This window comes from Apteryx mantelli, chromosome 15, assembly GCF_036417845.1.
Source record: "Apteryx mantelli isolate bAptMan1 chromosome 15, bAptMan1.hap1, whole genome shotgun sequence".
In the NCBI taxonomy this organism is placed as follows: Eukaryota; Metazoa; Chordata; class Aves; order Apterygiformes; family Apterygidae; genus Apteryx; species Apteryx mantelli.
In genome coordinates, this window is record NC_089992.1 from 10,520,122 (window position 1) to 10,532,387 (window position 12,266).

The window sequence follows — 12,266 nt, forward strand, 5'->3', positions numbered from 1 at the left end:
ATCTCCCTTAGTCACCTGGGAGAGACTGCAGGCAGCTCTCCTTGCTCCTCTACTTCTAAAGGTTATTCGTGCATTTACACAGAAAGGTGGCAGGTGTTTCAAAACTCCAGTTCCTTGGAAATCTTGCCAGCCCTCCTTCATCCTTCTGTTGAAGAAGCTGAATTTTAAGACTGTGTATGGCAGGTGCCCCCAGCACCACGTGAACTGTGATTGGAGAGCATGTCCTGGGAGCCCCCAGGAGATACAGCTTTTGAAAGGGACATGATGTTCTCCCTACCCCCAAGAACAGCCCTTCACCATTCAGTGAAGAGTGTGATGGGGTGAACTGCTGGGTCTGAAAGGCAAGAATGGATTATGGAGTAATCTTAAAATAAGATCAGAGTTCATTAGATACAGCCGGTGCTTTTTCTGTTTTTCTTTTCTTCTTTGTCTTTTTTCTTTTTAAGATTCTTCTGTGCATTTGGCAGCACACTGCAAACTTGTATCTCATCAGGAGTCAGTAATCATTACCCAGACATCAGTAGGATAAGATAGCACGGAATAAAACCCACCCTGAAGTCATCAAAGACAGAGTAGTGTTGAAATTGACCCCTGAGAGGAGCGGACTGTCAGGTTTCACTTTTTCACAAGCAGTTCTGTGAGCATAGGGATTAACAGAACCTGATTGCCTCAAGTTATGTCTGGCGATGGGTTGCAAACTTAGACTGATGTTTTTTCCACATCGGAGGATTCCTGAAGGCTCTTTTTCCGTGGCTTCTCTGATGTGTAGTGATGTGTGGACTTGTGCCTCGAGCATCCCCTCAGGCCATCACTCACAGCACTCTGCTCCTTTTTCTCCAAGGCACTTTTCTGCATGAAACTTTTAGGAATTTATTTGTCTTTGAGACCTCTATGCATTCATAATATATGCACTCATATCCAGCTAATGTGTTTCTATGCATTTGCTTTAATTGCACAGCAGAGAGCAGGAACTGATATTTTAAGTCTCTAGATACTGGACTTGTGTCCCCTGTTTTACTATTGACAGGCGGAAACAGGACTGGGCACCTATGAAACCACCCCACTAAACTGAGGGTTTTGTGCTTGGCACCTACATTTTACTCCGTGTCTCTAGAGAAATAATACTCTGTGCTCTGGCAACCTAACGGTTAAATTCAGAATTGTAAATAAGTAGGCATTTATATTTTTATTTCTATTTTTACCCTCCCACTTATGGCACTTTAGGTGGTGAGGCAGTTTTTCCACCATAGAAAATTTCCTTGGCTAAGTTTAGGCAAGTATAAACATTAGCTTCTCTGGGATCCGTTACTTACCAGCGCTTTTCATCTAATCAACATTCAGCAGGGAGAGCAAAGTTCAGATTAAATGGTTCGCTTTATGGGTTTGGGTAGGGAAACGTATATGCATGCAATGTAGATTAAATTTGTCCTGTGCAGCAGGATTTGATTTAATTTGCAGGGTATAATTGTTGGAGTAGTTGAGCATAACCCTGATTCTCAGCATTTTGACAAACTGATGATTTGTTTGTGTGCTAAATTCTGAGTATCATATTTCAGACCAAAAGCCTAAAAGAGAGAATCCAATTATGGAGAAAGATGATTTACTTTGATCTTAGCAGCTCTATTACAAGACATATTTTTCTTTCCCTTTTCGTGTAGCAGTGCTAGACAAGAACTTTTATTCTTCCCTAGTGCAAGCAGGTGAAAATGCCCTTTCCCTTCAAGGAAACAGTGACTCTCATATTGCTGCTGAGCTGGGCCCAAGATGCTTAGACTAGGGATGGGCTACCTGGCACGGAAAAATGAGCTCCAAGTCCTTCAGCTAGTGCTGCAGCCAAATCCTTTTGGAGCAAAGTGCCTAGAGTTCAGTGAATTCCTTCCTGCCTGTGTTCTCTCATTCATTTCTCTTGCTCTTATTTTCCTGGATTTAGTTTGCCTAGGAAAGGAAAAGTCTTGGGAAAGCCTTTTCCTTGGGCAGCACTTCTAGCTCTGCAAACTCCTGCCGGCAGGCTTTCCTCGGGGTTTTTCAATCTGACAGCTCGTGCTCGCGCTCCCACCTCCTCGTGGTGTCCCACCTCCTGGTTTGTGTCCCTCACTCCTCGCTGTCCCCAAGCCGCATCCTGTCGCCTTCCCTGAGCACTTTCCCTGAGTTCCCTTCGTCAGGGAGCCCTGGGAAGTGCCCCGTGCTGCAGCGCCCGGGTTGCCAGCTTTTCGCTACTGGCAAAGACTTCTGGGATCAGCTTGAAATCATGAGTTTTACACAAGTAATAAATGTCAGGTCTTTGTTGTCCTCCCTTTTTCATTTTGGAGTCTGTAGGGTTTGTGCTGTCAAAACAGGGCCAGCCCCTTTCTTTTTAATGACCACTGAAACAGTCGTGTTGCAATATAAATACAGCGAGGCTTTAAGGAAGAACATCAAATAGAGTGAGACTCACAAGGAAATCACAGGAGCTGGCAGCACCACATCTTCTGGCAAGTCTCGATGACTCACACAGCCTCTGTCGGCATGCGCTGAAATCCTGTCCTAGGTGCCCTGTCAACCTGCCATTCAGCTGCTGCAAAGGCCTGTAATAAAAGAAAAATGTAGGGAGCGGCCCATCCCGTAATTATCTCCATGTAGGTGGGTGAGGTTTCCCAAGGCACGGAACTGGAGACTCCTCAATGCCTCTGTTACTGCAGAAAATGTAAATTAGGTTCTTAAACAATGCCTGATTTTTATATAAATCCAAAGACAAGTGCCTTGGCTCCCACTGGACAGTGGAAGCTGCAGAATTACTGCTTCCTCACTGACTTTGCAGCAATTTGTCAGAAGAGGCTGTGCAACTTCTCTTTTTTGATACTTTATTAAAATAGGCAGTGTTTTGGGTGGTACGTGCTATTTTCTTAAATAAGCATAAAAAGATGATGTTAGATATTCATAAGAGACTGACGCATAGCTCAATTAGTGTAAGTTCTGAATTAAAGAAAAATGGATGCCTAGCTACTATAAAATAATTTAAGGCAAGGTTGTTGATTTTTCACCAGTTCACTCCACTTGATCACTACCTTCCTGCAGACGGCTAAAACAGAAATTGTTCCATTTCTGTTAATGCTGTTTCTGCGGTGGGTGTTTGCGATTGCACTGATCCTGCATCTTCTCTGTGCTAAGTTATGTACCTTCAGCTGGCATCCACTTGCATGTTCAGTGCCTGCTTAGCCAGTTTGGACACTGATGTTTCTACGTGGAAAGCGAGCAAGAGATGCAGGACATACCTAGCTGTGCTAGGGCAAGTTGGCTTTTCCAAGCACGGGCAAAACTGCACGTGCACCTGTAATCCATGGTGCTAGAGGAGTGTCAGCACCTCACAGGCTGGGGAGAAGGAAAGGTCTGCAGGATATATTTCTGCTGATACTGTCCGTATGTGGACAAAGAGGTCCACTTTTGGTCTCTGATGCACACCAGTAGAAATTCAAGGTAGTTCTGCTGACATCAGAAAAGATGCTGTTGTTTTTAGGGCCAGAACTGATCCCAGCATGTCTTACAGAAAGAAAAACATGTTTTTTCTTTCTGAAGGAATTTTAAGGTCTTCATTTGGAAACCTCATAGAGAAAAAATTGTTGTCCTGGGAAATAAGCCTATCTTGACCAGTCAAACAACCAGAAGAGCAGAACGTGTATTTTGAGCTTCTTATTTTTAAGATCTTTTGCCCCACTTTGACAGCCAACAGAGCAGCCAAGCAATGTTAAAGAAACTAGAAAGCAAGCAAGCAGTCTCTCAGAAACCAAGACTTTCTGTTCCAGTACTTTGCATGTTGCTTATCTTCATATTCACTACCTAGTTGGATAGCAAATCCCATATGAATTGTAAAAGAACTTATCTTCTCAGTTTCACAATCTACTTGGGAAAATTGCCATGTAAGCAGAGGGAAATCTGACACATCTTTCCAGCATGAAGTGTTAAGCAGCTAAAATGACAACTATGTCCATTAAACCATCCAGGCAAGTAGTAGGATCACATTTTATAACATTTTAACTAGCTCTTCTTCTCCTACTACATTAAACTGTCACCACTTCTCATATTTTAGAGTATCTTTATTACCCACTTTCTTCTCTTAAATAATTTGGTAGATCTAATGAAAAATCAGATGTTACTAGGAAGACTGGATTTTTATCCTAGAACAAAATTCTCTTGTTACACTCCTTTTTGCTCCTATTCACCAGTGTTTGCCCCTGCAAATGTAGATGCAAGGAAGGAAAGCGATAAAGTTCTCCAAGATCAGTTCAAGTGAGCAAAGGTGTGACAGAGTGAAAGACTGAGGAAGAAAGAGGCCATGTTGTGACTTCCTAAGAACAATATGCAGGGATGGTGACTGATGCTTCATCTACCTTGGGCCAGTGGAGCTCAAGGTTTCTTTTTATTTCACTCAGGTTGTTGGGAATTAAAAGTAGCCTTTGGTGGATGATGCCTCTGGGATTTTTCTAAAGTAATCTGGTGGTCTTGATTGTAGTCTCAAAAGGGTAACACAAACCCAGTATTAGAACAGACATTAGTTGGCATCACAGCAGGGAGTTGAGCTGAGGTCAGTAGCTGCAGGAAACGTCTTGATGTTCTGAGCTTCTCATTTCTGAGATCTTTTGCCCCACTTTGACAGCCAACAACGCAGCCAAGCAATGTGAAAGGAACTCCTGTGCAGAGTCCTGTTGACTTAGTGATGCTCCGCCTAGGATTCGGATCTGGATTTCTGGATCAGGGCATTTACCCACTGTCATCTCCTTTAGTGATAAACATTTTGAAAGATCCAGCAGGTATAGTACTGTTTTTCTACAGGACTGAAAACTATATCCCTGGTGGCTTGCAGTTCTGTAAGACTTTCACTCATTGGCCATCACAAGAGACAAAGTCAGTTTACAAATATTTCTAGCAAGCCACAAAAATGACAGTTTTTCTTGTTCTAGTAATTCCTGTCGTGTTCTAAAACCAGCTGTCACTATTACCTTTTATGTCAGGCCTGTGACTGGGTCCTTAGGCACCTGAGAAAATATTACCAACAGACACCTGACACATGTTCTTTGTCGTCTTACTGTTGTAGCATACGGCAAGCTCTTCCAGTACTTTACTGAACCCAGCAACAGTAGCTGTAGTAAGCAATGTAGGCTATGCATAGTGTTTCTTTTCTTTTTTTTTTTTTAACACAGTCAAGTACCTTAAAGTATATAGGAACCTTTTGTTCTTGGTACTCTCGAATTTAGGAACTTTTGGGTCGCCTTGAATGTGTTTCTGTAGTTTCTTGGTTTCTTTTATTATTGTTGCTTTTAATTTTCTAATAAGTGCACTGAAGCTGCTACCTTTAACATTCTGTGACACATATTTGAAGGAAATAACATTGAAGTTTACTGTGACAGGGCAGAAACTGTTGTCTTTTATCCAGAAAGACACAAGTGGGGCATTATTTTGCAGTATCAGATATCATTTGAACTGTTCTTTGCCATAAAAATGTTGTTTTGATTGAGAATGATTAATGCATTCATGGGCTTCCATATCAGAAAGGACCTTTCTGATCACCTGTTCTGACCTCAGTGCTACACCGGCTGGGGGGGGGGGGGCAAATGAGGTTGAAATGTGGTTTATTGCATTGCACATAAACTGACTTTCCGATCATCATTTGAATTTTCAGGGAAAATAGGTTTTCCTCTTTGGGTTCATAGATAAAAAGGTCTTTTATCAGATGGTAAAAGTAATTTGTTCTTTCCTGAGTCACGAAGAATGAGCAAATGAGCTGCTACTCAGAGACTGGGGCAAATTACTTGATCAATAGTTTTTGGCCATGAAGAAAATCTGGTGTTTGATACAATTCTGGGATAAGCATTAATCTCAAAGGATCTATAGATATTACTCAGAGCAGTGTTTCATCATTAAAGATTTGCACTGGTATAAAAGGAGGAATGGATTAAATAAATATCCAAGAAACTTTTACGACCACTTTTGGACAATTTTTTTGACCTGCAGCCCAGATTTTCAACTTGAATGGATTCAGGGGCCAGGCAGGGATTAGGCAGAAGTGGCCTGCCTTTCATAGGTGCTGAGGAGCCCAAACTCAGCAAGAGCCAAGAACAGGCTCAAGTGCAGGCTTTTTCTGAGCACCAAGCGCCTCTGTTAGAGCATGAAACTGGAACTGGGAGCCAAACTGGCAATTTCCAGGCAGGAATATTGCAGCTTTAGATCTTAAGTTAAAACAATTCCAAAAATATCATGCCATAAATAGACTTCAAATTAAATAACCCCCATGCTGGATACCCCACCTCTGTCTTCTGTCAAATTAATTTGCTGTTGCCAAGGAGTTACATTCCAAGGAAAAAGCGGCAAGAGGCTGCCGCTTTTGGGCTCATGTGGTCCACCAAAAGGCAAACCAAATGTCATGGCAAGCACCCGCCTCTTGGCTGTGATTTGGAGTCGGTAAAGCAGTTCCTCTTGTGTTTTAAGGACATGATAGCTGTGATTGTCATGAGTACATAGCTGCTAGAAACCCCAACTAAAACAAGCCCATATATAAAACAGCGAGAGATGGCCTGTTCTGCAGAGCTTTCAATCTAAGCAGACGAGATGAGGAAGAGAAGCAGTTACAGAGATGCGAAGGGCCAAGGTCTCATAGCAAGGTCCAGAAAACACTCACATGAGAACGCATATATCCCAGTAGGCAGTGTCTCACCCCTCTGCTAGTCTTGGCTCTGCTTGTATTCTTGCCCGTGGTATTAAAATATGTTAAAAGACTACTGCCTCCATTTTGACTTGCCTCAAAGACAGAAATTGAGTTTAAAAATAATTGTGCTGGATAGATGTCCATATAGAGACATAGATATTTCTGAGTTAATTTGGATTTTTAAGTTCTTCGTGCATAGAGCACTCTTTGAATGTAAGAGAGGGAAGGAAGCAGCATCATAGGTGTTCTCAGCTTTCCTCTGTGTATTTGAAACCTTTCAGGAATATGACAAGCTACATCCCCGCATGCCAAAACAGATTTATGTGACTGGTTGTGCATCCTCCTTCTGCACTAGAATTTCATATGGGGCATGGCAGGTGAACATCACATGTTCAGCCCTAAAGCTAACAATTTCCGCATGAATTGGCTTTCATTTGAGTGATGACAGGACAGAGAAAAACATACAGTTGGGGTGTAGTTTTGTAATTGGTTGTAGCATTGATTTCCATGCCAGGGGCATCTTCCGGTCCCTGTACAGAAGAGCTCTCCACTGAAGCATGTGCAACGTTATTTAGCCTGTCAGGGCATGTAGTCAAGCCATTAAGTTTTAGCCCCCAAAATTTCAGCCTTGTCTGCTATTTGAGAGCAGAGATGTGGATTCCATTAGATTACGGGACCTGAATCCAAAGCCAGTTGAAATCAATTAAGAGTTTTCTTCATTTTCAATGGAATAAGCCCATTTTAGAGTGCAGTTATCTGAATTCATAAATAAGAAGTTACTTTGTGATATTTCAAACTCCCTTAAGAGTTTGAACAGTGAGCATATTCATGGTGCTGCACAATTCCTATCTCACCTCATGGTGTCCCTACGAATGGCTGCAGATGCTATTTCTGTTTTACCTTTGTATTTGAACTGGAAATGTTTCAGCAACTTTCCAAATGTTCTCAGCTCTTTGCTGGCAAAAGCCATTTACAGGCAACAATGATCAAATGCACATGTTATGGCTGAGCCTGGCAGGTTTAATGGATATGTTTGTCATTTTTCTTTTACCCTCAGCTTTATATTCAGGCCAGACGCCCTGAGAATCTGACCTTATCCATTGCCAGAGCGACATACCATTCCCATCCCTTGCGGCTGCAAGGCGTGAACCGAGGAGTACCATACCAGCAGTACCAGCCAGTCGTCATGCTCGAGCAGGCTTATATCATCTGGTGGGACGGCAGAGCACCTGAGGATGTTATCCTGTACCCCATCAACTTCAACAGGTACCACCCTATCTTGCCAGAAAATGTTCGGTTTTCAACAGAGCTGGAGCTGTAATGATTTTCCAGCTTCTCCGCAACCAGGCTCTTAAATGTGTCAGCAATTTTTGAGAGCGTTGAAGCAAGGTGTTAATGACTGGTACTTACTGATGCAAAGAGATGCCTCTGCTTTCACTTTATTCCAGTGGTTTTGATGTGCAGAGATGTTTCTCTTTCCAGTACGTTTTGAAACAGAATCCAAGTAAGTCCTGGCCTACTGTGCCTGAAATCACTCCAGAGGAGCACTGGCTCTTGTTCGTTTGTTTGTACTACTTGCTGCACACATAATTTATCTCCCATATGTATAAAGTGCAGAAATACATCAGAATGTGCACAGAGGTTTACATTTTCTGTAATCCAAACAGCACTGCAACCCCTGTTTTTCTGACATGAATTTTTAAAACATTACAACTCGGTACAGCAAAATTGTAGGCTGTGCTGCATTTATTTTCCATGTTTCCTTCCATCTCATCTAGTGTTACATAAAAGCATGACAGACCCATTTTAGACCTACTTTTTCCCCCTGCAAGTTGTTTCATTTTGCATAATTTCATTTACAGTTTTCAGCACTGATTCAGGACCAAATTTCTTCTTACATGAGTGAAATTACTTGTGCTTTGCACTGGTGTAACTACCAGGAGAGTCCTGCAATCCCTTCAGTTTATTGGTGGCAGACATTGTCATGGTTTATACAGACACACTGCAAGAGATGAACAGCACAAAACATCAAGGCAGTGGCACTGCAGGGGTTTTTGAATTAAAGATATAGGTAGCTGTAGAGCCATGACTGAGTTGCTGGAGGATCAATATTTGGACAGTCCTTTCACAGAGGAATTATTAGAAATAAATTACTGTATTCTGCATTAGTATAACAGTGCACTTTAAGGAAGAGGAAAACCCATCAGTCACTCGTGGACAAGCTGAGCTTTGCAATTATTATCTGTCGTAAAATAATTAGCTATTTCCTTGCAATTTTAGAGCTAAGCCTTCTGCCGGTGTAACTGGTGGTTGCACTATCACTATGTCTCTTAATACTTGTTGAAGCTTTGACCCATTGTCCTCAAGGACGGATTCAAATTTTAAGGAAGCACTGGGTCTTTGATAAAACTCAGCTTGATGTTTACCCCTTGTTCAAGCAGCAACATAAATACATTTCACTCTTGAAAACCACAATGTGGTTGTGGTTCTCCTTGTCTCTTGTGAAACCAATTAAGTTATTTGAACAGGGCAAAGGTTTGTAGACTTTTCTGATCCAGAAACAGTTGGCAAAGTGTCTGTTTTGTAGAACTATAAATAAGAAATATGTTGTAGCAGGAGAAAACCGCAGTTTTGCTTCATTTAATTTAAAAGCATCTTGCTAAGAAATAATTGAGAATGAAACTTGCAGCAGTTCTCTGATGTTGAGTACACTGGACACTAACTACTGTCAGACTTAAGGTGATGCAATAGCAATGATGAAATGTCCAGACAGCATAGGAAAACATGGGCAAAAGTGGTTCTCATGGAAGGGTACAGCAATTGAGGTGAAAAAGAGGATTTAAGAGTTTGAAGAAAAACATGTTCCTGCTTAAGCAGTTCCATATATGACCTTTATTAAACATTGTGTTCCAACCACTTTTGGAATGGAAGAAATCTCAAATTGTGGAGCCCAAAGCAGTCAGAGTTAGAAAATCAGGGAAGATTTTACCTGTCTCAAGTGGCCTTATGCTTTGTTTGTTCTTTGCTGTTCCAAAATACTGAATAATCTGCCAAAAAAATGAGCTCTTAACATAGTAACATCTGTGCAAAAAATATTTGATGCAAACCAAAATAGTTTGACGAGCTTGAATAACAGTATTCTAGGATTAATAATTTCAGGCATAGCTTTATTGAACAATTAAACTATTTTTAATCCTGTCATTGTAAACCGAAGGATAGATGTATCCAGGACATTGCTTTCTCAGCGAGACAGCCCTCGTGTTTCTGGACTGACTGCTCTGTGCTGGCTAAAAGAAGGTCAGAGGGGAAATAAGGAATTTGACAGGGAGATGTGTACCAGGATTTGGATTTCTTTGGAGATCAGGCATAGTATTGATGCTGAATATTTGTATGATTAACACTTTCACTGCCTCTGAAGTGCTGTAAAAAGACCCAATGGAGGTAATTCCAGTTTCTGTTTAAAAGGCTGAAACATCAGGATTCCTCAGGTGAGCAGGAGCCCCGTTGGGATGAGTTCATGTGATTCAGCTGGAATTGGCAGCGCTGCTGGTTTGAGCCCGCTGCGAGTCCAGTTTGATGCATTTGGAGGCTCTGCTTGGGCACATTTACTGAGTGAATGAGGACACCAGTTACGGCACAGTCACTGAGCAGATCCTTTTCTTTCTGTCGACGGACACCTGAAGGATTGCTGCGGTACATGTGCCTTCAGTGGACTGATTCAAATCAAGTGTAGACTAATTGGGAAGGGGACCCAAAAAAACCCGCAAACCTTCCCTATTTCATTTCTTTGCTTCCATCAAAACATGTAATTAAACCAAGCAAAATTGCTGTATCTCCACTTGCTGCTAGCTGCAACTATGCAGTGCAAACTCGCGTGTGAGCAAGCTGTCTAATGCAGTCCAGCCTCCCTTCCAATGAGAGATATACTTGTTTGTATTTATCTTGTTAGCTGTGCCACTAGCTGACTGATGAGCAAATTTAAAGCCATGGCTGAGACCTGCAGGTTGTGTTTTCAGGCTACTGGGTAATGTAGGTGGCTCAGAATAAATGCCTTTCTTTAGCTATGGGTAGGGTTGTCTGACTAATGGCTGGGAGTTTTGTTGTGAGGATGAGAAGAAGGCCTGCTGTTGATGCTTCTTGAAAGAGTTAATGCAGAACAAGCGGCTTCTGAATGTTTGGCAAGTGAACAGAAGGCGAGTGCCGGCTGGAATTTTAATTACCAGGAGTAAAGTGTGCTCCAGAACCAGTCCAAACCTTCTGAAGTTTGTTCTCAGTGGGCATAAAGTGTGTGCGAAAGCTTCATGAACGGGGACCTTAGACCTCTCCACCATGGGCTTTGTCTCTGTTAGAGCAGTTTCCACCCCCTCAGGGCTGTTTCTGTGTTTTCTTGGGTTTTGTGCTTCACATAAGAATGGGGATTATCTTTAAAACCAGGTTAAGGGCTTTGCTTAAAATTGCTATCCCCTTCCTGAAAGTGTCAGGCTTGGTATGAAGGGGGAGAGGGACTGGTAAGCCAGGAGGAGAGCGTGGAAAACATTATTTGGTTGCAAGGAAGCGCTTCCTTTCAGGTGCTGGAAACAGTGCAAAGATTGGCACTTTATACGGTAAGCAAAGTCAGAAATTAAATCCTTCAGTTTAATGACTGAGTCTTTGTGTGTGTGCAAATTTTCTAATTGCAGAAGAAGTTAAGGCAAATACTATTATCAAAGGCACAGGGTAGTTCAGTAAATCAGTCTGGCTTATTTGTGTTATCAGAAGATCTAAAGATAAGAATTAAATCTCCTCAGAGTACATATCTGAAGTATTGTGTAATAAATCGCATTCTGGAAATGGCCTGAAAAGCAGTGGCAATTAGATTAAACTTTCCTTGTGTTTTATGAGCACAGACAAATATCTGTATGCTTGGTCTATTAAGGCTCGGAGGGAAGCATTTTCCCTTATTAGGGCTCTCTGCTGTGGGTCAACAGAGAGAATTTTGGGGTGTATGTGAACAGCTAGCTGGAAGGGTGTTCTCTGCAGCTCAGATGTTAGAGTCCTACGAGCAGGCATTCCCTTTGCACCCCAGCTCTCCCAACGGACACTGGCTCCAAGGGAAAGTGCAAGGCGGTCTTCCCCAGGTTTAGTCTTCAGCCCCTTCTTAGCTTCACCTGGAGAGACACTGGGCATGCAGTGAAGCTTGTAGTATTGATGTTTCGTGCCTTGTTGCAGGAGTCGGATCCTTATGAGAGCTTTTCCAAAGATTTTATGGTGGGGATTGACCAAATTTCTCATCAAAAGCAAATGAAAGAGCAGATGTCCGTGTTTGTACTTGGGTGCGTGTTCAGCCTTTCCGCGTGGTACTGCGTTTGTGGGGGGACAGGCACAGGTGCATTATATCCCTGTGTTCACTAGACTGCGTTCTGCGCTAGGGCTTGTTGTCGTATTTACGAGAAAATAATCTTAATTATCTGAAAATTCAAGAGCCTGGGATGAGCTTGTGTCTAGAGTGAAAAACAGTGGGACCTTCAGACACTTGGTGATATGAAGCCTCCAGGATGTTGTAACCCACTTCCATCCAGAAATGCAGCCAACCAACCTATGGACCCTGCGT

The 12,266-nt window shown here is 42.2% G+C and overlaps 1 protein-coding gene across 1 annotated transcript in view; it reads left to right on the forward strand.

The window, feature by feature from the left end:
• Positions 1-12,266, forward strand: part of LOC106497269 (inactive cell surface hyaluronidase CEMIP2-like) — a 56,043-nt gene that overhangs the window by 26,871 nt on the left and 16,906 nt on the right. Inside the window, exon 17 of the mRNA XM_067305790.1 lies at positions 7,734-7,942. Within this exon, the coding sequence (XP_067161891.1) occupies positions 7,734-7,942 (209 nt within the window). The remainder of the gene's footprint in view (positions 1-7,733; positions 7,943-12,266) is intronic.